Here is a 24,241-nt window from a genome sequence, read left to right as displayed (position 1 = left end):
AACTTGGTCTGTATGTGACATATAAACAAACCCACAATAATGCCCTGTTTCTTGACGAGAACATCTGGAATGAAAAGCTGCTCAAGACTATGTGGCCCTGGCCGGGTAGCTCCATTGGAGCGTCGTCCTGATGCGCCGGGGTTTCAGGTTCAATCCCTGGTCAGGGCACATGCTGGAGTCAACCAGTGGGTGTGTGAATGGGTGGAACAACAAACTGATGTTTCTCTCTCTCCCCCCCTCCCATCACCTTCCTCTCTCTGTCTGAAATCAATTACATCTTTTAAAAAAAGACTGTGTGGCCTTCACATCCACTCTGGTGCCCTAGATCCATGCCTCAATCTCCCACAAGAGCAAAACCATCACGGAGGTCTGACGCAGCCCGATGATGGCCGGTTTGACCTATGAAGTCACTGGTGCTTGCGGAGTACGAATTACCTGCCGGTAACGTAGGCCTGTTGCTCAGGGCGACTCAAGGAGTGGCACGGTGACTGACCTGTGGATCTGAGCAGTTCACAGCAGGCACGTTGGCCTCTGTGGGTTCTGACCCCCATGGACCTGGTTTAGGATTGGGGTGGCTATTCTCTGACACCAAACGGTCACAGCGACTCTTGAGGCTCTGCTGAGCCCCTTTGTCCTGTGCTGCAACTTCCTGATGTACACTCTGATGTTGGAATTATCCCCACAGCAAGGCCCCCAGCTGTAGACCCTGTCGACGTGGAATGTGCTTGCCCTTCCACACCTGCCTCTTGCAGGAGCTGGGTACGATCGAGCCTTGGTGTGGCTGGCCCAAGAAGCTATTATATTAGCTGCTTCCTCACTGTCCTCTGTGGGCACCCAGGAGGGGGAGGGGCGCACCCGACACGCCAGGCAGAATGGTGACTGTTGGGTTTTTATGGGGGTAGATGCTCTGGGAAAAGGACAGGTCATCTGGCCTGGCCGTGCAGCAAGACCATTAGCAATGACCCATGAAGCAATGTAAAAGGGACTACTTCCAAAAGTGTGAGCAGATGGCCCCCAGCTTATCCAGCAAGAACATATGCAGGCCATCTCAGAAAACAGACCAGGGCAGAGGTAAATAATGTCTCCCCTCCTCTTCCAGGTCTGGACAGGCAATGCTGGACCACCTCAAGGGCTGTCCAGGCCAGGGCCCGTGGTGTGGCATGAACCTATCACAGTACTGCCCCCCCCAACCATACCCAGCTACGGGCGACCATAGTGGTGTCTCACCCTGACAATGGTGAGGGCATTGCTCCTAGCTGGCCGTAGCCACCAACTGCTGTGCCTTGGGCCTCTGCAACCACGTGCCCGGCCGCTGCATGGACGGCGTTGAGGTCCACTGGCAGAATATCGAGCAGTGTGCTTTGTGTGCCCAGAACTGTTCTGTTCTCTGGGTACAGGTCCTTCCTTGCTTTCTCCTTGGACATAGAGCCACCTGCATACACAGACCTCTAGGCTCCAGGTTCAAGTGTCCAGCTGCCTCCTTCTACACTTTCACTCAACTTCTCAAAATTAACACGACGAATCCTGAACTCTGTCCCTCTGCTCCAAACCCCCTCCTCATCGGGGAGGATGCAGGCTTCCCCGTCTCACCATAAAAGTCAACCCCTGCCTTCCGGTCGCTTAGGTCAAAAACATTGGCGTTGTTCCCAACTAACTCTCCTCTCGTCCAGCTCCAAGGCCTCAACAAGTCCTATTGGCTCTGCCTTTGAGCAAATTCAGAATCTGGGGCCATTCTCCCTGCCTCCAGCGCAGCTCCAAGCCACCACGGCCTCTCACCTGAATGAACCCCTGGCCTCCTGCCCCACCCTTGTCCTGTAGTCTGCTCTCAGCACAGACGCCAAGGTGCTCCTTTAAAAATGTCAGTCAGGTCAAGCCACTCCTCAGCTCTAAGCCCTGCAAGGGCTCCCAGCTCCCCAGCTCACCAGAGAACTGAAGTCCCTGTGGCCTATAAGGCTCTCCATGACCTGGCCCTCCCTTACCTTTCCAACCTTTTCTACTGCTCTGGCCCTCAGTCTGCTCCTGCTGCTGGCCTCCCAGTGATCTTCCTTTAACACGCCAGGCACACTCTTACACTAAGGCCTCTGCATTGGATGTTCCCCCCACCATGGACTCTCTTCCTCTGCTGTCTGCACCTCTCACTCCCTTGCTTCCTTTAGCTGATTTGTGAAATGCTCCTTTCTCCATGAGGCCACCCTGAGTGCCCAGTTTAATATTAAAATCTGCCCTTCTAACCTGGCTGTACTTATTTCCCACAGCAGGCGTCACTTTCTAATATTTTGTTTAGTTTATTTGCTACGCTGCCCCTGCTAGAATATAAGCTCTGGGAGGTCAGGGATCTTGGTCTGTGCTGTTCACTGAGATATCTCAAGCACCTACAACAGTGCTCAGCACTTAGTAGGTGCTCCATAAATGTGTGTTGACAGTGAGTATGTGTCGCTGTGTCTGCTTTGCCATCATGCCTTCTTCTAGACCCAAGTGCAACCCCTGGTATACGGCAGACCCCCAAAGAGTGTCTGGTGAATGACTCCATGGGTTCAGGAGCAAACAGATGCGTTAATAATCAACCAGAGCCTGACTGGGGAAAATGCTAAGTATCTTCATAAGACACTTTCCTTTTTAAAGTTTAACTTGTCCTTGATAGCTTTTCAGCCACATTCTTTTTTCTGAACATCCCTGGTGTTGAGGGTGGAGGCAACTGATTACTCTCTCTGGGAGTGTTCTGGAGTGAATTTGGGGACAAAAGAGTGACCTCAACATCCTATGGGAAGCAGGCCACTTTGAGGGGAGGACCTTTGAAGAAAAAGTTTCAGGTGAGGGCAAAGAAAGGAACCAAAGAGGAGCCTCTGAAGTCTAGTCCACTTGAACTTGGGACCCTTCCAATCCTCTGTATAGCTGTTAGTGTTGTAGTTCTGCTCCTAGTTCTCAAAATCTGAACGTTTTCCCCAGAGAAGAGAAATCCAAAAACCCCATGGAGAAGGATTGGGACTGTTGGGTTGAGTCCAGAAAGTGGAAGAAGAAAGGTGGAGGTGAGAAAATAGAGTGGAAGTGAGAGGAGGAATCAAGAGGGGAATGGGAAAGGTGGGGAGAGGAAGGGGAGAAAGGGTGGGGCAGAAGGCGAGATGGAGAGGGGGGGAGATCTGTGGGGGCCAGGGGGAAGATTTGTGGGGGCCCGGGAGGAGAGGGAAATGAGGCCAGTGGTAGTAACAGCAGCTTATGTTTATTGAGCACCTACTGTGTGCTTTAGGTGCCTTATCTCATGTAATCCTTGCTCCCATCCCAAGGGGGTAGCTTCCATCTCGTCCCCCTATTTCACAGATGAGCACACTGAGGCCCAAGTCAAGCCAAGAAACCCCATTGAGTCCTGGAAGTAGTACATGGTGGAGCTGGGATCTGACCCCTGGCAGCCTGACTCAGGGGTCCCCTGGGTGAGGTGTAGGCTATGCAGATGAGGACTGATTTTTTCCCGAGAGCAGTGGGCAGCCATGGAAGGCTATTTAAGCAAAAGACTATATGATCTCTCAGCCACAAAGAGATGAACAACTCCTCCTTCAAGGGGCTGTTGCCCAGATTATCTTGGTTCAGGGAGGAAGGTCCTTGGACAAATACCTGGAGGAAGAGAAGCACTCAAGGACCAGATTAGTCTTCAGAGGATTTCACACATGGGCATCTACTGCCACCATGTGGCCACTTTTCTGTATGACAGGCTATGGATTCCAGTTAGCTAAATTTGGGAAGGGTGGGGTTGTCCAGGTCGGCTTGGTCTGGGTGGTCAGAAAAGACTTCATTGAGGCTGGGGCAAGGGGCAAGGGGCAAGCTCCCAGAGGGGCGCTGGTGTCCTGGCGGTGAGAGTCGTTGCCAGCAGAGGTGCAGAACCCTGGAGTGCATGAACTGACTCAGACATTCAGCCCTGGTTTGGCCACACAAACCAGAATGAGACGTGGTCTTTGCCCTGGAGGACCCTCTGTCTGATGGGGAGACCACGTGGGAGATGCGGTTGTATCTGGGAATCAGCAAGGAGGATTCCTGGGCCCAAATCCCAGTCCAGCCGCTTCCTGGGGCCTCACTTCTCTGAGCATCCATGTCCTTGCATGTGAAGTGGGGACGGAACAGAGCCTGCCCGGGGACTGTACTGAAGACCAGAGGAGGTGACAGAAAGCACTAAGCACCTGTATCTGGCACACTGTCATTGCTCTGTGACCCAGAGGCAGCCTGCTCAGCCTGCTGGGAGCCTCAGGAAAGGTGAACCAAGCAGCCAGGTAAAACGACACCACCTGGCTCCCAGCCGCACTGCTGCACTCACTAAACTAGCTACGGGGCCTCCCCACCCAGAGCCTGTTCCCCCAGCCACACAATGCGGAGTTTGGGTAAAACCACTCAGCTCTCTTCTCTAATTTATTAACCCCCTTTTCCAGGCCAGCCCAGCTCTTTGGCCCAGGGGATATAGAAGAAGATCTGGAAGGCTTGCCTCCACCCATTCACACGCCCAACCCTGGGCATCAGCAAAACAGAGATAATAATTCAAGCCCCGTTCAACCGCAAGGTGGCTGGGAGGCAACTGAGATAACGGAGTAAAAACCGGTGCGATCCATGAATCGCAAAGCCTTGCTCCCCCAAAGGGTGACCACGAGGGACCAGCATCGACATCACCAGGGAACTTGTGAAAAATGTAGACTCTCGGGTCCCGCCTGAGCCACTGACTCAGAGCCTACAGTTTAACTCAGTGCCGGGCTATTCCTGCACACATGTAAAATGAGTTAGAGACACACTGGTCTGGGCAACGGTTCTCAATGCTGACCACACAGGAGAATTACCAAGGAGTCTTCAAAAATCAGGATGGCCAGCTGGCACCCCTGGGGATCTCTGGGGGTCGGACCCAGACAGCAGAGGTTTTGAAAAGCTCCCAGGCTTATTTCAGGGTCCCTGGGTAGGGGTGGGGACTGAGACAGCAGTGAGTTTTAAAAGCTCGCCAGTGTAAACGATATTATAAATGGAGCCGCTTTAAGATGGAGCCACAGCTGCCATGCCAGGGGAGCTGCCTCATACCTCAAACCTTGGAATGTTAAAAACAGGGCCAGATAACCTTGGGACAGGGCCTAAACACCCTTGTGCCTTGCGAAAGGACCATTTGCAAAGATAACAAGTAAGCAGTTATTATGACTAGTGACTGATCACCAGTGGACTGAAAATTTAAAATACCGTTTAGAATTAACATCACCCTCTTATTTTATCCACATCCATAGAAATGCCTCCTTCTTCTGATGAAATTGTTCCCCTCCCCTTTCTCACAGATACCCATTGCCTTCGTCTCCTCATTAGAACATTATTTGCCTCCTCATTCGTCTCATTAGAACATTGCTTCTGCCTGAATTAATGATTCCCGAATAGCTGTTCTTACTGATCTCAGCCAATGCTTGTTTGCCTCTCACTGTGGATGGCTTTTTTATTTTTAAATTACCACCAGTTAATTCCACTGTGCGCTCCCATCTAGTGCCAAGAAGGCAAACATCGTTTCTCTTTTGTGCCAATGTGAAATCAATGGGTAGTGACTTCCTAAGTGTTCACGGAGAAAGATCTGACGTCTGCCCCGGGGGCTGGGTAGACGTTGTGGCATGAAAGCCGAGTTACAACAAGAAGCGAGCCTTTAGAGTCTCACCAGATGCAGGTCCTGGGCTACCTGCTTTACAGGCACATTGCAAGCCAAGATACTATTGTCCTCATTTTATAGATGAAGAGACAAAGGGGGTGTGACTTGCCCAAGGCTACGCAGGCAGTGACAGAAATGGGATTTGAATGTTTAACAAGTAGGCTGACCCCAGTGGTCTTCAAACTGTGTTCCTTGGAACCCCAGGCTCCTCAGAGGCAGCTGAAGAGCTAGTGTGGGTGGTGGATGAGGCTCAGAGGCCTGTGGGTGGGTTGTTTGCTGGCCGTCCCCATCATCTCTTTATATTGGGCTCGGCAAAGACTCTTTTTGGAGAGACTGTTCCTTTGCTCACCAGCCTGGAGCATCTTGGGTCACGTGGTGCTGTCCAGTCTCCCTGACAGATGTTTTCCTCCCTGTCCTCACCTCCCCACCCCCGCTGCCTGGGAACCCCAGGAACTAATCCCCATGGCGGAGGGCACAGAGGGCTTAGTGTGGGGGAAATCAGGCTCCACATCTGCCAGCCCCCGGGAGCCCGGAAGCCATCCCTGCTGCCCTCTGGAACTCAGGGGGTCCGAGAGGCACGGGCCAGCCGCGGCCGGGCCTGCACTGCCCTGTCTTTCCTGAGCCTTGCTGAAGAGGGTGAGTTGGGGACTCAGCGCCCTGGGGGTCTGACAGGGTGACTAGCTCTCTCGGTTGGGACGGGGGAATCTGGGGTGTTCAGTGCTTAAGTGAGACGGGCGGGCGCCCTTGCAGGTTTTCTGAGCTGGCTTGCCTTTGAGGTGGAGCTCCATGAAGAGGGGGGGTGCTTGGCCTCCCTCTCCTCCTAGCATTTCCCTGTCCCCTTCCTTTCTTTCCAACCCCCCTACCCCAAGATCTCTCTTTGCCTTCACACTTCTAACTGAATTTCCCACTCACACTGTCTCCTGGGCTGTAGACTTGACCGTCAACAAGCTGGAATCTTCCACGCCTCGGACAGAATGAGGAACCAGGTGAGGCACAGCCCCACATAGTCCTGCTTCAAATGTGAGCCCAGACCACCCCTCAGCACCTCCACTGTCACCCCGTCATTCCTAGAGTGTGCACCACAGGCCGGGACGTTTCGAGTTTTATGTGTATTAACTCGCTGACCTCTCAGAACAAACCAGAAACTGCTCCTCTTCCATTCCACATCTCCAGGCCCCTGACTGGAGTGACCACGACTCATCCCCAGCTCCCCACCCCCGAGCTCTGTGCCCATGACCTGCTTACATCTGTCTCCCAGAGAAATTAGTGTAACGGCACTAGCTGCTGACTGGTGGGCAGCTTCCGAGGGGCTTTGCATGCGTCCTCTCATCTGTCCTTACCTAAATTCTATGGGGTGTAGGAACAAGGGTCATTCCCACTATGCAGGTGAGGAAATTGGGACTCAAAGAGGCGAAGCCATTTGTCCAAAGCTAGTAAGGGCAGAACTGGGATCCAGGCGTGCTTCGCCTGGGCCCGGAGACCTGTGTCTGACCGCTGTGTCTGTCCTGCGGGCTCCACGGGGGACAGGTGTTGGCCACGGGCACGGAGCCTCAGGGCGAAGCACTGTGCCCAGCACACAGCTTGCCCTTGGGGATTGCGTCTGAATGTGAGACTGGACAAGGAGTGCTATCCCAAGGTGGGCGGTGAGAAGGAGGGAGGAGGTGGGGGGTCTGTGGGCTGGAGAGCATACCGTGGAAGGAGCTGGGGGAGCTGTGGTCAGGGAGGGCTTTGGGAGAGCCTGGCTCTTCCTGAGCCCTCCCCCTGCCAGCGTTTTCCAGCCGGGAAGGGAGAGGGGAGAGACTCCCAGTGGCTGTTGTAAGTCAAATGTGAGCAGCTGGCGAGCAGCTTAGCGGTTAAATACTGGCTGCGCCGCAGGGGCTGTTGGAATAAATCCTGAGATTGGAGGCAGACGTGAGATGAGGCTGGGCCCCAGAGGGGAGCTAAAAGCTGGGGGTGCAGAGGGCGGGGTGGTGCACAGGACACAGCTTGACCCCAGCTCCATCACCTGCTGTCCGTGGCCTCAGCAAGTCATTTACTGCCTGCACGTCATTCTTCACCCAGAAAGGTCCTGCGCGGGTGCCTGCCCCAGGGGCCTGTGCTTGTGCTCCAAGGGGAGCAGGTTCACACTTCCCTTCCACGCAGGCCTGCCGCAGTGCCTGAGAGCCCCATTCACTCCTCCGACGCCCAGGGAGAGACATCTGCAGGCTCTTGGGATCTCTAATGGCTTCATTTAAAAAAACAAAACTGCCGTGTAGTTTACATGCAATAAAATCCATCCTTTTTGGTGTACGGCTCTATGAATTCTGACAACTACATATAGTCCTATAACCACCACCTGATCAAGATATAGAACATTGGCCCTGGCTGGTGTGGCTCAGTGGATTGAGTGCTGGCCTGTGAACCAAGGGATCACCAGTTCAATTCCCAGTCAGGGCACATGCCTGGGTTGCAGGCCAGGTCCCCAGTAGGGGGCGCTCAAGGGGCAACCACACATTGATGTTTCTCTCCCTCTCTTTCTCCCTCTCTTCCCCTCTTTCTAAAAAATAGGTAGATAAAATCTTTAAAAAAATGATATAGAACATTTCCATCACCTCCCCAACCCCCCCTCTCCGTATTTTGTCCTCTACCCCATCTCTACGCGGGCAGCCACTGAGTTGCTTTCTGTCCCCACAGTCGTGCCTTTTCCAGAATGTTATGAAAATGGAAGGCTACAGTCTGCAGTCTCTTGAGTCTGGCTTATTTCATTAGCACAGTATATTTTTAATCCAGCCACATCAGTGCGTGTATTGGTAGTTCGTTCTTTTCCTTTGCTGAGCAGTATGCCGTTGTTTGAATGTACCACAGCTTGTCTATGCATTCACCAGTTGGAAGACACCTGGGTTGTTTCCAATCTTTGAAAATCATGAATAAAGAATGGCTTCAGTATAAACCCCAGATTCTAGAGCTGGAAGATGGTGACGAAGTCAAGTGAGATTTCCAGATGTAAGGCACAATCCTGGCACTAGGGACACTCGCCACCTGGTCGGGAGCCAGACAAAGAAGCCAGGAGAAACCAGGGCAGGTTACTATTACAATGTGGTAATGGGGTGTGCACAGAGAGGACAGGACCTCGGGGGGACCTCGGGTCTGTCTGGGGGAGAATGAGAAGGCTTCACAGTTGCCCATGGGTTTGAAGGGAGGAACACAAGTTTGTTGAGGGGAAAAGCACAGCCAGAGGGACCAGCAGGTGCAAAGGCACAGAGGAGACCAATGCAGGGCACGGGAGCATAAGGATGCAAAGGGGAGGAGCCGAGGCAGAGAAGGGTCCATGGTGCTGGTCGGGGTCAGACCACAGAAAGCCTCTCTGGCCAGACTGTTTCCTGTAGGACAGCACCTGGCACATAGCAAGTGAACAGCCCTTGTTATGGAAGAGAGTGGAGGACTGGGCAGAGAGGGATGGAACGGAAACTCGGTGAGGCTGAAGGGAACAGAGCCTAGGAAGCAGGTGTCAGCAAGTGCAGACACGAGTATGGTTCAGGGGTGGCACAGGAGCCAGTGGGGGACAGGGTGGGGCATTTAATAAATGGTGCTGAAATGACCGATTATCCATATGAAAAAAATTAGATCCCTTCCTTACACCATAACCAAGAACATTTTTGTGTGAAAGTATAGAAATCTACATTTAAGACCTCTGTAAAAAGGATTTCTAAGTACCTTCAACACACACACACAGAGCAAACAGTGTTGATAAATTTGACTGGCAACAACCAAAGCCAGCAGAAAAGCCCTCTCTTCAACAGTAACAGCTAATAGGTCTTACCAAGTGTCAGACAAGATGTCCTTTATATATATATATAAATATAAGTTCACTTAATCCTGACAAATTTTTGAGGCAAATGCTATTACCATCTCTATTTTACAGGAGAGGAATTAGAAGCAGAGAGGTTAAATAACTTTCTTAAGGTCACACAGCCAGGAAGTGGCTGAACTAAGATTCAAAATCAAGGATTCTGGCCACAGATTCTCCACTACACCATCCTGCCTCTCAACAAAAGTCACCATAAACGCAACATAACAAAATAAGCCATAAGCAAGAGTACCTAGAACTGATAAAGAGCTCTAAGTGAAGAAAACAATAGGGATAAAAACAGTCCATTCACAGAAAAGCAAACACAATATATACAATAAACACATGAAAAGGTGTTTGACCTTATTAGTGATCCAGAAAAAGACAGATTAAAAAGAGCAATGAGAATCGCAGGTGGGGGGAGTGTAAACTGGAACAACTTTGGAGAGCACTGGAGAGAAGCTGAGGATGGCCATGCGTTACCACCCAGAAATGTCACTCAGAGGCACAGAGACGCAACCTCAAATGAATAAAATCCTCACCTTTTTAAGGCAGCCTGGCCCAACTCCACGCTCTGTTGCATAATGAAGTATATTCATACAACAACATACTCCACAGAAATTGAAATGAATAATCCCGAACTACATGTATCAAATTGGGAAAAAAAAAAAAAAGCAAGCTGCAGGAGGAGAATACAGTAGGGTTTCATTTATAGAAGATTTAAAACGTGCAAAACCACCCTACACGCTCTCTGTGGATGCCTAAACACAGTCAAGGAATAAAAGCATGTGTGACAATAAACACCAAGGTCAGTACGGGTGTTTCATTTGGCGGGGGGGGGGGGGGGGGGGGGGGGGGAGGGGGCGGGGAGGAGAGTTAAATCTCCTACAGGGTACACAGAAAGCTGCAACTCTGCCTAGAATGTTTTCTTTTCATCCATCCATTCATTTAACGAGCATTCTTTAAGGCCTGCGATGTGCCGGGGACCGCTCTAGGCACTGGGAATACCACAGTGAACAAAACCAACCGGGACAAACCAGGAGGTGTGGAGGAGAGGAGGAAAGCGGAGAAGTGGCCCCTTCCTTGGAGAACGCGGCCTCCATTAGGTAGAGCGGCTAACAGCCGCTGAGCAAGGGCTCTACTACGGAGACAGTCGGGTCTGCCCCAGATGGAGGCTTTCTCCGAGTGCCTTGGAGGGGACCTGGGTGAAGAGAGTTGCGGAAGGTGTCACGGAGGGAGTGCATTTCAGTTGGCTTAGACATATCACTAAGTACGCAGAAGAGAGCGAGCCTGCCCAGCAGAAGGAGCAGGCTATGCAGAGGCACAGAGGTGCAGAGGTACGCGCATGGCCGAGCTCTCGAAGGGTCATACCAGGAAGGACCTTGGTTTCATGGGTGTGAAATTTACTCCAAGCTTTGGACTTCCATGATGCCTGGGTGAACCTAAGGCATAGGAGGGGCCAGGGTGGGAGTCCCCCTCTCTCATCCCTCTGGCTGACCCCCATGGGGCCACGCCCTGTGTGCTCTTCCTTCCAGGCTGGTTGGCGGCTCAGCCAGCTGAAACTAAAAAGGAAGTGGCTCTTCCCAGCCTCCTGCAGCTTCTTCTTCCTGCTCTCCCTGCTCATGACTGGCTGCTTCCTGTGGCAGTATTACCTCCCCAAGCTGAAGACCGGTGAGTGCAGCAGCCCCCTTGAGTTTCTCCCCACCCACGTGGTCTTTGTGGGCTTTGAGCTGCCACTCCTGATCGGGGGTTTAGGGGACGCTCATAACCTCCACTGAGACAGAAACTCTGTGTCTTTGGACCAGCCACATGATCTCTCTGTGCCTTGATGTCCTTGTGTATAAAATGAGGATCCTAATGCCACCTCCAAACAAAGTGATTTATTCTTTCTCATGAATCTGTGGGCTGCCTGGTAGTTCTGCTGCTGGTCTAACCTGAACTCTCTCCAATGCAGCCGGCAAGTCAGCTGGTAGAGCTGGGTCTGGCCCTCCCTGTGGACTGTCGTTCTCAAGGTTGCTATCCCAGGCTTGTCCAGGAGGAGGCGATATTCTCAGGGAGCAAAGGACCATTAAGACCTAAATTTTGGAAGGCACAGGATCAATGATCAATTCCGCCTCACTTTTTTGGCCAAAGCAAGTCACAAAGCCAGCCAGAGTCAAGAGTGTGAGGAGCTAAAGGAATTCGTGGCCATAGTGAACCTCTAGCCTTGTCTCAGTGCTGGGTAGTCTCGGGAAGGATTTGAAAAGGGTGCAGCACCTCTGGGTGCTGGTACCCTCACCACCCCCACACCACCCTCAGAGGATGGGGGGAGGTCTGGGGGCCATTGGGATGATCCCTCAGCCTGAATCCTGCTCTGCCAAGGCCCCAACCTTCTCCCCGAGGTTCCAGGGAAGCCATACAGTCAGATCACAGCAGAGTGAGACTCAAGTTCCCCGTGCCCAGAGGCACGGCTCTGGTGACAGAACGAATTGTCCCTCGGACATTATGCCTGAAGCCTATGTGGGGTCCCAAGTCCACTTCTCCACCCAAACATATAATCGGAGCTGGATAAGGAGAGGCAGACAGACACACGGGGCTGAGCCTGCCCCAAGCAGGGGAACTCGTCTAAGTCTGCTGATCACGTGGAAGGAGGAGGTTGGTCGTGCAAGAGAGAAGGGCTGCCATTGGAAACTGTGGCCTAATCAGTATCTCGAAGGTCAAGCAGCAGCTGGCACGTGTGGAACCGTCCCTTCTCCAGGCATACTCTGCTCTTTGCCCCGTGATACCCATGGCTGCTCTCTGTACCCTGGTATCTCCTGGCGAGGCTGTTGCCAGCTGGGAGGGTATGGCTCTGGCCTTTGCTGACACCTTCCCACCTCTGCCAGGATGACCACTAGGCTCCTATCCTGATCTCTGTCCCCTTCTCACCACTGATGATGTCCCCTGCAGGTTCCTTGGGACCAGAAACGACCTCTGCCCCTGTGAGGATGTGTCCCCAGCACCCTGAGCCTGTGCCCCTGGCCCACCCTCTCCCCGTGCTGAAGGAGGCCCTGGAAAAGGTCAGTGATGACCCAGGGGGGTGCTGGGTGATAAAGAGGGGGCACTAGCTCTACACTGGGACTGGCATTCATTCATTCATCACAAAATTTTTGAGCACGCACCGACTATGCTAGTCACCAGGGACTTGACAAGAAGATACTGTCCTGTTCTTCAGAAGAAGCTGCTAGTCTGGGAGTGAGGGAACAGTCAAGACACTGAATACTCATAACACAGGGTAAGAGTGAGGACAGAGAAAGTTTAGGGGACTGTGGGGCACAAAGGAACTGATCCTGGGGCCAGGGAAGGCTTCTGGCAGGAGTGGTGTGTAAGCTGAGATGTGAACAGGAGATGTGCATGTGAACAGTAAGGGAGCTTGGGGGAGTGAAGGGTGTGTGCTCCAGATAGAGGGAACAGCAGGTGCCAAGACCCACAGTCAGCAGAGTAGGTACAAGGCACATAGAGAGAACTACGAGAACATTCAATCTGGGGGCAGGGCATAGGTGGAGAGGGGAGAAGGATGAGACTGGAGAGGATGACAGAGCCCATATCACAGACGCCACTGCAAAATACGGCCCCCCCGGCAAACATAACATTTACCACTGAGGATGGCCGAACAGTAGAGGGGGTTGTCAGCTAGCTCGGCTCTGCGCCAGTCAGGCCCCAGCCACTCGGGTCACTCACCTTAGGAGACATACAGACAGATGAGACATGATCAGAAGTGAATGAGCAGCAGCATGGTGGGGGGACTTGAAACTGTCACCCGAGGAACAGCTGGAGGGAAGGAGGCTGGTGCTTCCACGTAAGAGAAGGTGCAGGCCAAGGCAGAGAGCCACAGTCGCCGTCTGCAAATGCGCGAACAGCTGGTGTGAAGGACAGGGCACAGAAGTGTGCCATGTGGCTCCTGGTGGGGGGGCCGTCCAGTAATGAAAGAAAAAGCAACGGTAGTACCCGTGGCTGCCTGCTGGTGAGCACCTGGCACGTGCTCACCTCTGTGTGTGAACACCATGTGAGTCACTGCCTACAGAGGAGCAAACTGAGATTCAGAGGCAAGGTTAGTGCAGCGGTGGAAGCTCCAGGTAGGCAGAACTCAACTCAGGACATGGAAAACCCCTCGGCCGGCTGCCCTGGCAGTGTGTTAAGAACTGGGGCTGCAGTTAGCATGGGGTTCTAACTCTGATTCCACTAGGCGTTAGTCTCTCGGGCAAGTTACTTTGTAGATCTCATAGACTCAGTTTTCTCATCTGCCAAATGGGGAGAAATGAGCACTGACTTATTACAAGGACTAAGTGAGACGTTATGTGAACATCACTTTATTCCGGGCCTGGCACGTTCTAAATGCCGGTACATGTTAGCTGCTGTTGCCACCATTACATGTCATCGTTGAAAAGAATGAGGTATTTTCAATAAATGTTCAAAGAGAACTTAGGGGCCTTCTAGAAACAGTGAATTTGCCAACACTAGGGGATCAGACTAGGCCTATCGGAGGTTTTCTAGGGCATCAGACAAGGAAGGATTTGACTAGATCGGTACTTTTGTCTGCTTTCTTTTATATTTTGCCAAGAAAATGTTTCTTCGAACAAAACTCTCATGAGGAAGCCCCACATATAAAACAGATTCTAGGGGAGCTGCTCTGACTGCAGCCAGGGTGGGGGCCCACTGCAGGGGCATGGCTTGGGAACCCAAGCTCTGGAGGCTCCCTGGGTGAGGGGAGCAAGGAGGGGAGCCAGGCAGGGGTGCTGTGTGCAGGGTGCGGTGTGGGAACAGGCCAGGTGTGCAGACAACGGGTGGGGTGTGTCTCTGCACCCACCCTCTGAACCCCCTGCTCTTCTCCTGCAAGGTGGACGGGACCCTGCGTGGGGCACTGTCTGCCCCAGGGCTGGCTGCCATATCTGCAGTTGTCATCCACAATGACACCGTGCTCTGGACTGGGAACTTCGGGAAGAAGAACGGCTCAGATCCGGCTTCCAGACCCCCCAATGAGTCCACTATGTACCGGTCAGCTGGGCGACCTCCAGGGTGCTGGGGAAGGGGCGAGGGATGGGAGGGCGGGGTACCTAGGAGGTAGGGGGACTCAAGAGAATCATGACTGGGGGGTTGCATCCAGGCTGTTAGGCCCTTTATGAAGTCCTGATGATTTAATAGATGAGGAGACTGAGGTCCAGGTGGGACCAGTGAGTGCCCAAAATCACACCTCAGGGGTAACAGGTCAGGGAGGAGTCCCTTCTGGAGAGCGCTGAGCCCCGAACCTCCCTAACTAGAAGAGGCTCCCTCGTGTCCCATCCGTCCCTCACCTCCGTGTGCCACGATGGAAACGGAACCAGTTCTGGGTTCTGGCCCCAGGTCCCTGACACCTGGCAGCAGTGGCCCAGATGGAAACCACTGGGGGATGTTCTGCTGCACACAGAGTCTCCCCTCCTAGGTTTGCCTGCAAGCTCCTTAAAGCTCGCAATGCAAAGTGAGCGCATTTGCTCCCAGAGAAATTGGGGGGATCATAGCAGTTCCCTTCACACTGCATCCCGCACACTGAGCCATTCACAGTGGGGCCAAGTTTGGGGATAAGTATACTTCCTGCCATTTATTGAGCACTTACTACCTGTCAGGTATGTTGCCAAACACTTGATGTGTGCAGTCTTGTTCAGTCCTTTCTACAACCTGTGAAACAGACAAGGACACCGAATCTCAGAAAGTCTAGCACTGGCCTAAGACCACTCAGCCAGTGAGAAGGCCCTGGGGGAGGGTCTGCCCTGGGGTGATGCCACAGGGGTGTCCAGCACGCCACATGTGGCCCAACACAAAATTGTAAATTTACTTAAAACCTTTCTTTTGCTCATCCGTTTTCGTTAGTGTTTGTGTACTTAATGTGTGGCCCAAGACAACTCTTCTTCCAGTGTGCCCAGAGATGCCAAAAGGTTGGATACTCGGGGCTAGAGTCTCCAACCAGCCCAGCCCCGCTGCCTCTGGTATATTCTCAAGCATCCCAAAGCCAGTTCTGCAGAGGCTGGTGAATTTCCGGCTGAGCCACTGGATGAGGTGGACTCAGTGCTTTCCTAGAAGGCTAGAAAGTTGGAGCCTGGGGCGCAGGGTAGAGATGGCTTGTGGGACCAACAGGATGGGCCCTGTGCCCCCAACACTGTCCAGGATCTCCAGTGTCTCCAAGATCTTCCCGGTCCTCATGCTGTACCGCCTGTGGGAAGAGGGCATTGTGGCCTCTCTGGATGACCCCCTGGAGCGGTATGCCAGCACCTTCACCATTAACAACCCGCTGGGTGTGGCCTCGGCCCCCCAACAAGAGAGGCTGATGGATGGGCTGGAGGAGGTGGGCCCAGTCCCAAGGCCTTCACCCGTCACCCTCCGAAGGATGGCCAGCCAACTCTCCGGTGAGTGGTTCTGAACTTATCTTGCTTGGCTCCAAAGATTTCAGGTGGGGGAACTGATGAGCAGATTCTCATCTAGCCAGGCCAGGCTCACTCTCTGCTCTGCTTCCTGAACTAGCCATAGCTCCCTCTCACCCTCCCTGGGCAGCGGGCTGGGGGTAGAAAGAGCTGGTGAGGCAAAAGCTGAGGTGAAGCCTGGGACTTTTAGATCAAGAGGACAAATCAAGATCAGTTGGCAGGCCAAAAGCAAGTTGACATGTCAAGATCTGCTTATTAGGTCAAGAACAAGTCAACAAGTCAATATTTGTAGACAATTCTCTAATGAAGACCTAATTTCCCTTAATATATAAAGATCACCCACAAATCAATACAGAGACCAACAACCCAATAGAAAAATGGGTAAAGGATGGGAACAGAATAGACAGTTCACAGAAAAGGAACCACAAATGGCCCTTAAGAATATTAAAAAATATTAAAAGACGCTCAACCTCACACATAACAAAATAAATGCAAATTAAAACTACCGAGAGACATCTTCCCCCTTTCAGACTGGCAAAGGCCCAGATGCTGGGCACACGGGGTTGGCGGGGGTCACGATAAAATAGGCCCTCTTCTACATTAGCGGTGGGCATTTACGTTGGCGCAACCTGTAGGGAGGGCACTCGGTCATATCTACCACAGTTAAAAATGCATATATCCTCTGACTCAGAAATCACACTTCCAGGAAATTCTCCTGGAGATGGACTCACTCATGCAGTAAGGAGGTGTGTACGTCGTTACTCACTGCAGCACTGTAGTAGCAAGAGGGAGACGACCTGAGGATCTATAAACAGGGGAGTAAATTATTAAAATATGCCACAGCTATACAATCAAATACTCTGCAGCCTTAAGAAAAGGTAACCACGTTCTTCATATATTGAGATAAGAGCAAGATACCATGTTAAGTGGGGAAAAAGCTCACAGCATATGTGCTAGACTACCATGTGTATAAACAATGCACACACATCCACATGAATGCATGTACATCATGCATGTGTATGCACACACACAGCACTCACACGTGTGTGTGTATCTCAAATGTCTTTGGAAGGGAACTAAAGTGGTTGGTACAATGGGTTGCATCCAGGGAGGGGAACTGGGTGGCTGGGGACAGGGTAGGAGAAAATATTTTCATCGTGGACCCTTTGGCGTCTTTTGAATTTTGGATAATGTAAATGAATTACTTATTAAAAATAAATTATATGATGATCATAATAATGGTGGTGATGCAGTAAGCCGAGATGAAGTGGCATAATGGGAGGGCAGGAGCAGGCCGGGGTACTGGGCAGGACTGGATCAAAACAGGCTGGATGCTGCGGCGTAGCTCTGGAAGCTTCTGAAGCCCCCTCCACTGGCCTACATGTCCGTCTGCCACCTGTGACTGAGGAGCGTCAGTTTGAAGCAGGTGTGTGTGTGGGCGGCCGCCGGGCTGTGCTGCATAGTGAATAACCCAGCTGAGGGGGAGAATGCGGGCACCCCGTGCCTCCCCCCACCAAATGTCCTTTATCGCTCAAATTTGCAGTCACCAATCTATCACCCCAAAGGGCAGGGATTCTGTGCAAGTGCCCACCGTTCCGTCACTTTACAAAGTGAGCTCAGGCCTGAGTCTCAGTCAGGGGATGTGGCTGGGGCTCGGTGGGGGGGTCCCCTGAGGCAGCCCAGCAGGACCGGACCAGCCCTTGGAGGAGGCTGGCCTGGTGGTGAAGGGCATGGGCCCTGGAATTCCCCCTAGCTGTGTGCTCTCGAGCGGGTCACTTAAATTCCCTGAGCCTTGTTTTTCTCCTCTGGGAAATGACGGGAGTTCAGGCCTACTATGGGGGGTTAAATGAGCTAATGAGTATAGAGTGTTTAGCAGAGTACCTGGCACACAGCGGGTACTCCAGTTATTGCGGCCAGGGGTAGACCTAGGTTTAGTGGGGCCTGATGTGGATATAATTTGGGGGGTCCTCTGTAAGAATACAGTGCTATAAATTCAAAACTAGAGGCAGGTCTTGGAAGGGGCCCTGCAGGTGAGGGGCTCTGAGGTTTAAACTCTGTGAGCCTCCTGTTCAATCCATCCTATTTTTAATCTGACCTCAGGGCTCCCTCTACGGTGTGTTGTGAATTATTCTTCATATACCCAGGACACAGCCCAGGGCTCTCTTAAGTGTTTGGTCAGGTCTCCTCGTAGCCCGAAGGGGCCAGACGAGCGTACAGCAGCTGAAATAACTCCATTCTAGGCTCTCAATGTCTTTTACGATGGACCCTCGTCCGAATCCAGAGCTTTCTCCCATTTTTGGAGCTTTTCTTCCATTCTCTTAATTAAGTGTTGCAACACCTTGGAGGAAAACCACTACAGATGGCTTCAGCCCACTTAAAGACGAGCAGAGGCTCGGAGAGGGAAAGCACATGGTCTGGTGTCACACAGCAAGAAGTGCTACAGTCAGAGCTTAAATCCAGGACTTGGGACTCCACCCCTCAGTTACTCAGGCCAAAAGCCTTAGAGTCATCCTAAGAGCTCCCCCTCCCCACCCTCCACACCCTCTCTAGCAGCAAATTCTGTTGGATCCACTCTCAGATATGTCCAGAATCCACCCACTCCTCACCACCTCCACTGCTAGCACCCTAGTCTAAGCCACCATCATTTAAACATGGAATTTTCCAAGTGTGCTGACAGGCATCCCTACTTCTGCCACTGCCCCCAGGTGTCTGTGTTTGCACAGCGGCCAGAGCAACCTTGACAACCTGTGTGTCGGATTACATCACTCCTCTGCTCACAGCCCCTGCAGTGGCCCCATGCCACCCAGGGAAGAAGCCAAGTCCTTCTGGGAGCCTGTAGCACCCTATAGGATCTGGTACCCACACCCTCAATATTTTCCACCTCCAAAGTCTCCCCCATTCTCACTCCTCTCCCGCCGCACTGGCTGTTCCACGTTATTCCTCAAACATGCCAAGACATCCCTGCCTCAGGACCTTTGCACTTGCTGTTCCCTCTGCCTTTTCCAGCTCTTACCTTCTCAAGGGTCACCTCTGCGAGGTCTTCCTCTGACCAAATTATTTTCCTCCATAGCATAAATATGTATTTGTTTGTGGTCTGTCCCGTCCACTAGAATGTAAACTCCACGTGGGCAGAGACTTTGTTCACTACTGAATCCCGGGTACCCAGAACAGTCCTTGGCACAAAACGGAGGCTTGAAATCTATCGTTGAGTGGATGGATGGCAAGAACCCCAACCCTGTGATCCTTCCAATATTTGTCACATCTAATAAATAGAAAAGTCCACATGGTTAGCAGAGCCAGTTCCACAAAGCTGTTCGGCCACTGATCTCAAGAATTGTATGGAATCAAACTTCTATGGTTGACGATAATTATTTTTTGAGCAGTTACTATGACCAGGCACCATGCCGAGCATTTTATTTCACCTAATCCTTGCGCCATCCCTATGACAGAGAAATTATTTCACTCACGGTATGGGTGGAGGCCTGGGGCCTGGGGGGTTCAGTGGCCCAGTGAACACAAACAGGGTTAGAGTCCACCCTAGACTATTTTTGTTCTTTAGACAATTTTGTTGTTGTTATCTTTCAACCCATGGAAGTTGGGGGTTAGTGCACCCAAAGGCCCATCATCCCACCCTCAGCTGGCCCAGCAGGTCTGACCACTGCTCCTCCCCAGGGCTGCCCAGAAGGCTGCGGTCCACTTCGCTGCTGTGGAGAGGCAGCACCCAGGAGGCCCTGAGCCTGCTCAAGGACGATGTGCTGGTAGCAGACCCGGGAACCAGGTGAGGAATGCGCGTTGATGCTCCGCCAATGTCAGGAACATCCCAAGAGACACATCCCCCCGGGACAGAGACTGCATCACCTCATCCTGGGTGGTCAGAGCCAGAAGAGACCTCGGGGGGTCACTGAATCCAGCTCCTATTCCACAGCTGGAAAGACTGAGGCCCAGAGGGGAGTGGTACAGCGAGGCAGGTTCTGTTTGAACCTCAAGTTCTTTCCACTCATCAGCTCAACATTTATTGAGCATCTACTCCATGCCCAGAATGTGCTAAAGTGACACAGCCGCGAACAAATCCAACCAGGTCCCTCTTCATGGAGTTTGCATTCTTGTGAGTCCACAGTGAGCATTCTTATCAGTGAATAGATAAGCAAGATAAATACAGATTTTTGTCAAGTCCATCCTGGAAATAAATGGGCTATTGATGAGACAGGGAGTGGATAGCTGGGTGGCCACTAAACAGAGAAGCCCAACTCTGGGAGCAAAGGGGCTGGACAGAGGACAGCGGGCACTCCCCTGCCTCAGAGGCACCCTACCAGGCCTGCTGGACTTTTCTTGGGGTGGGGGAAATGATGCCCTTTTTCAGATTTTCCCTCTGCTTCTCCAAATGCTGAATCTCAGGTGCCACTTTTTGAGGAAGAAAGGACCCAGGTATGATTAGACATCTGCAGGCTGGAGTTCTGCTTTCGGCTCTGCCACTAACTTGCTGTGTGACCTTGGAGGAGATACTTTGCCTCTTGGAAACTCACCTTCCTTGTCTGTAAACAAGAGAGGTCGCACTAGAGTTTGGGAATGTCTAAAAGGATTTGTGGATGCTGGAATTGCTCCTCTCCCGGAAAAGAAGAGAGACATCTTACAGATTGTCGGTGTCTGCCACGGCTAGAGAGAAGGGAGGGGTGAATCCTGCCTCCGGTTTCTCATCCTTGAGCTACATGATGGCTAGAATTCTCCCCTCCCCCCAGAACAGTCTAAGACTCTAGTTTTGCATTTGCTAAAGTAAACGGTACTGACGTGTAAAGGACCAGCAAGATTTGTTTGACCAGGTGCATTGCCCAGCCCTGCGGTCCCGCTATCTGCTGTGAGACCCAGGGCAAGTCTCTGCCGCCCTCTGGGCCCTCCTCCTTCCCGAGGTAGAATTAGCGATCTCTGTAGTCTCTGCTGGGTCTGACCATCTGGGATGCAGGGAAGCAGGTTCCTGACCCACCCAGTCCAATGACACTCTGGTGGCATTTCGGACAGTTTGAGCAGGCGGGAAGAGGCTACTTAGGGTCTGGAGATGTTCATCCTGGGCTGTATCCAGTTTCCACCCCTCCCGTTCCAGGTGCCATTACAGTACCTTGGCCTTCTCGCTTCTGGCCCACGTCCTGGCAGCCCACACGGTTCAGGGTGACTACCAGCGCTGGATCTTGGAGAACGTGTTGGAGCCGCTGGGGATGGCAGACACAGGCTTCGACCTCACCCCTCCTGTCCGCGCCCGCTTGGCGGCTGGCTTCTACGGCAGCGGGAGGCCGGCACCGCTCTACGACCTGGGTTGGTACCGCCCCTCAGGCCAAATGTACTCCACCCCTGCCGACCTGGCCAAGCTGGCCATGGCGCTTCTGGGCAGCGGGCCCCAGCGGATCCTGGGGCCGGAGGCGGCCAAGACACTGCTAGCACCGCTGCTGGCCTGCCCCGGCGCCTACTTCGCCAACGAGACTGGCACCCCTTGGGAGTTCCATGCGCAAAAGGGCTACCGCGTGGTCCGCAAGGACGGCGACTTGGATGGCTACGCCGCCACCTTCTCCCTGGTGCCACCGCTGCGCCTGGGCCTCGTGCTGCTGCTGGCCGGGCCGCGGCCGTCCGGGCCTGACCTGGTGGCGCAGGCCTACGATGTGCTCCTGCCGGCCATGGAGAGGGTCCTCCGGGAGGCGGAGCGCAGGCCGGCCCCGCCACCCAGCGCGCGCCCCTTCACCGGGTACTTCACGTTCGCCAACCTGACCTTTTACGAGGTGCGCTCCGGACCGGCGGGCGAGCTGCGCCTGCGCCAGTTCGGGCCCCGCGTCGAGGCCCTGGTGCCCCCAGCGTTCCGCACCTTGGTGCTGCGCCACCTGCGAGGCCGCGTCTTCCAGCTGCATGTGGCCCGCCAGTTCCCGTGCGCGCTGCCGCTGGGCGACACCTGGCTCTCCCTCGAGGCCCAGCATGGGCAGCTGGTCAACTTCTACCCCCTAGACCGCCATGGGCTGTCCCCGGGCTTTGACGTACCAGGCCTTAACACGTACCGGGTGCTGCGTCTGCAGCGCAAGCCCGTGTTCAAGACCCAGTGAACCCCGGGCATTGTGTGGAGCCTCCCCTGCCTCCCCTACCAGCTTTCCAACCTAGGTTTGGAAAGTAAAGCAACAGGAATGTCTAAGAGAGAAGCTGAGTAGTTGACCAAGTGAGGTGAGGCAGCGCTACCGCAAATGTGATCCCCGGGCCACAGCTGGTTTGCATACTGTTATGCATGGGGTCACGAGTGAGACGAGTTTCTAGTGGTTTCTGACTGTCGTTCAGCTAAGTAACTTTGTTTCAAGCAACATCTACACTCGATCTTTAAGACAGTTAAAAGCAGGCTCATTCTGGAGGAGGTGCCAGCCTTGACTCCTGTGGAAGTCCCCTGGGCACCTCCTTGGAACTCAGGACTGCGCAGAGCAGCGTTTGAAGAACCCCCAGGGAGTGCTCCCTCCCGGGGTAAGGAGTGGAGGCTTCTCTGCGTTTGTGTTTCCTCGGGCTCACAGGGCTGCCGCCTTCTCATCCTTTAGCTCCCTGCTCACATTCCCCTCTCCAGAGAAGCCTTCTCTGCCACTCTGTCTGAGTCTGCCGCCCTCCCTGATGGTACCACAGAGACCCACTGGCTTCTTTCCCAGCACTAAGGGCGATCTGCCATCATTTCTTTTATTTGCTTAAATAAGCACTGTGGAGTTCAGGAAAGCAGGGACTCCACTTCTCCTGCTCCCAGGTGTACCCCAGGGCCTGGCACAGTGCCCGGCATGAGAATGCAGTCAAGAAATGTCTGCTGGGGGGATGGATGAGGCTCTGAGAGGGGAGGCAACGTGCCTCCACCACCCAGGGATATAGGGACAGAGCCAGGATGAAGGTCAAGTCCTCTGACAGTCTTCCACCAGCCAGTCCCTGGCCTAGGGTTAGTGGTCACTATGGGCAGCGGGGAGGGGGCTAGGACATCTCAAGGACAGACACAGTAAGAGCTGTTGCAGTAAGCCTTGAGCCTCTCAGAATGACCTAGAGGGGACTGCAGGTAATGTGGGGAAGCAGAGTGTTGGGATTTCCCTTCTGGGGAGATTAAGAATCCACAAAGGGAAGACCCAAGCCAAGGCCTCCAGCTGTGGACCTCATGCCAGGGTGGTCGGGCCATAGCTCCTTCTTGCTTGGAGGCGGAAGAGAGGGAAGAGGGGATGAGCCCAGGGCCTCCAGGGAGGAAGCCTGCCAGACTCATGCCTGAGAGTGCTCAGGGTTTCTCAGCTATTTCTCCAAGAGTGATGGAATTCAAAACTCAGGGTGAGACCCTTGGTGGTGGAATTCCAGGCATTGGGGGTGGGGGGTGGGCAAATGAGAGGTGCCCTGGCATCCTCCAAATCCCACCATTTAAGGAAATCGGGAGAGAAGTCACGCAGTGTTCAGGCCATTGTCAGAGCAACCTGGAGGGCAGAGATTATAGCCTCACTTCACTCAGACTTGCCCAAGGCCACAAGTTGGTCTGTGAGGTTCCAGCTGGGCCTTTCAGGACCCCGCAGCTCTTTCTACCACTCTTGGTTGTATCGGGAGGTATGACCTACGATGGGCTTACCGGGTAGGGCACCTGGGTGTGTGCCGAGCCGGCGTCACTGTCCCCGGGGACAAAGGGGCTCCTTCTGCGGCCTCAGAGGCTCACTCCAGGGCTCAGTGTCCCTGGAACAGTGTGAGGAAGGGTCCGGCCTCAGGGCTGGTTTTGAAGAAAGAGGAGGAAGAGGGACTCTGTATATAGTACTGAAGAGCTGTAGTGTCACAGAAAAGATGTGGGGAGCGAGGGTGGCAGACCTTTCTGAGATGGAGTTTGGAAATCCAGGAAAGAGCTGAAAGAGCTCAGTTTCAGAGTAAAATATACCTGGGCATTTCCCCACCAGGCCGCCACATTCAGCTTGACCTTGGGCACTTAAGACACCCCACCTGTGTGAGCCTCGGCTTCCACCGTTGTAAGATGGGATAGCAGCCTCCTGCAGGGCTTGGGCCAGTTCACACCCGCTGGAAGAGCCAGTTACAGTGTCAGGGATTTTGTGACCCAGTGGTTAAATGCCACCATTAAAAATTAAATTATATAAACTTATGAAAACATAAATTGTATCAAAAACAGACTCGACCTTAGTCAGTTCCTAAGTCAGTCAGTTCCTGATTATTTAACTGTGTTGCTATTATCTATGTTTTAAGGTTATTTACCATTTACATCTATTCTATCTGAATTCTGGAAATACTTTGTCGTGATGTGTTACTGAGCATCTCTTCCCGAGCTGGTGTTCACTAACTCATGTTGGTAGTTTGAAATTGGCCTTGGTGGGAGTATTTACACCAAGGAAAATG

The 24,241-nt window shown here is 52.9% G+C and overlaps 1 protein-coding gene across 1 annotated transcript; it reads left to right on the top strand.

The window, feature by feature from the left end:
* The first annotated feature begins 6,171 nt into the window (after window positions 1–6,171).
* Window positions 6,172–22,422, top strand: LACTBL1 (lactamase beta like 1). The gene is made up of 8 exons (XM_024554545.3): window positions 6,172–6,280; window positions 6,576–6,630; window positions 11,006–11,141; window positions 12,399–12,508; window positions 14,326–14,483; window positions 15,627–15,865; window positions 19,553–19,658; window positions 20,976–22,422. Exons 2-8 carry the CDS (start codon window positions 6,619–6,621, stop codon window positions 21,955–21,957), a joined length of 1,743 nt encoding a protein of 580 aa, XP_024410313.3. The 5' UTR covers window positions 6,172–6,280; window positions 6,576–6,618; the 3' UTR covers window positions 21,958–22,422.
* Window positions 22,423–24,241: the final 1,819 nt, after the last annotated feature.

This window comes from Desmodus rotundus, chromosome 3 (genome assembly GCF_022682495.2).
Source record: "Desmodus rotundus isolate HL8 chromosome 3, HLdesRot8A.1, whole genome shotgun sequence".
Lineage (NCBI taxonomy): Eukaryota > Metazoa > Chordata > Mammalia > Chiroptera > Phyllostomidae > Desmodus > Desmodus rotundus.
This window is presented reverse-complemented; position numbering and strand designations above follow the sequence as displayed.

Coding starts and splice junctions, on each gene's coding strand:
- LACTBL1 (XM_024554545.3), top strand. Junction 12,509..14,325: donor TGAAGGAGGCCCTGGAAAAG/GTCAGTGATGAC, acceptor TTCTCCTGCAAG/GTGGACGGGACCCTGCGTGG. Junction 19,659..20,975: donor GTAGCAGACCCGGGAACCAG/GTGAGGAATGCG, acceptor CTCCCGTTCCAG/GTGCCATTACAGTACCTTGG.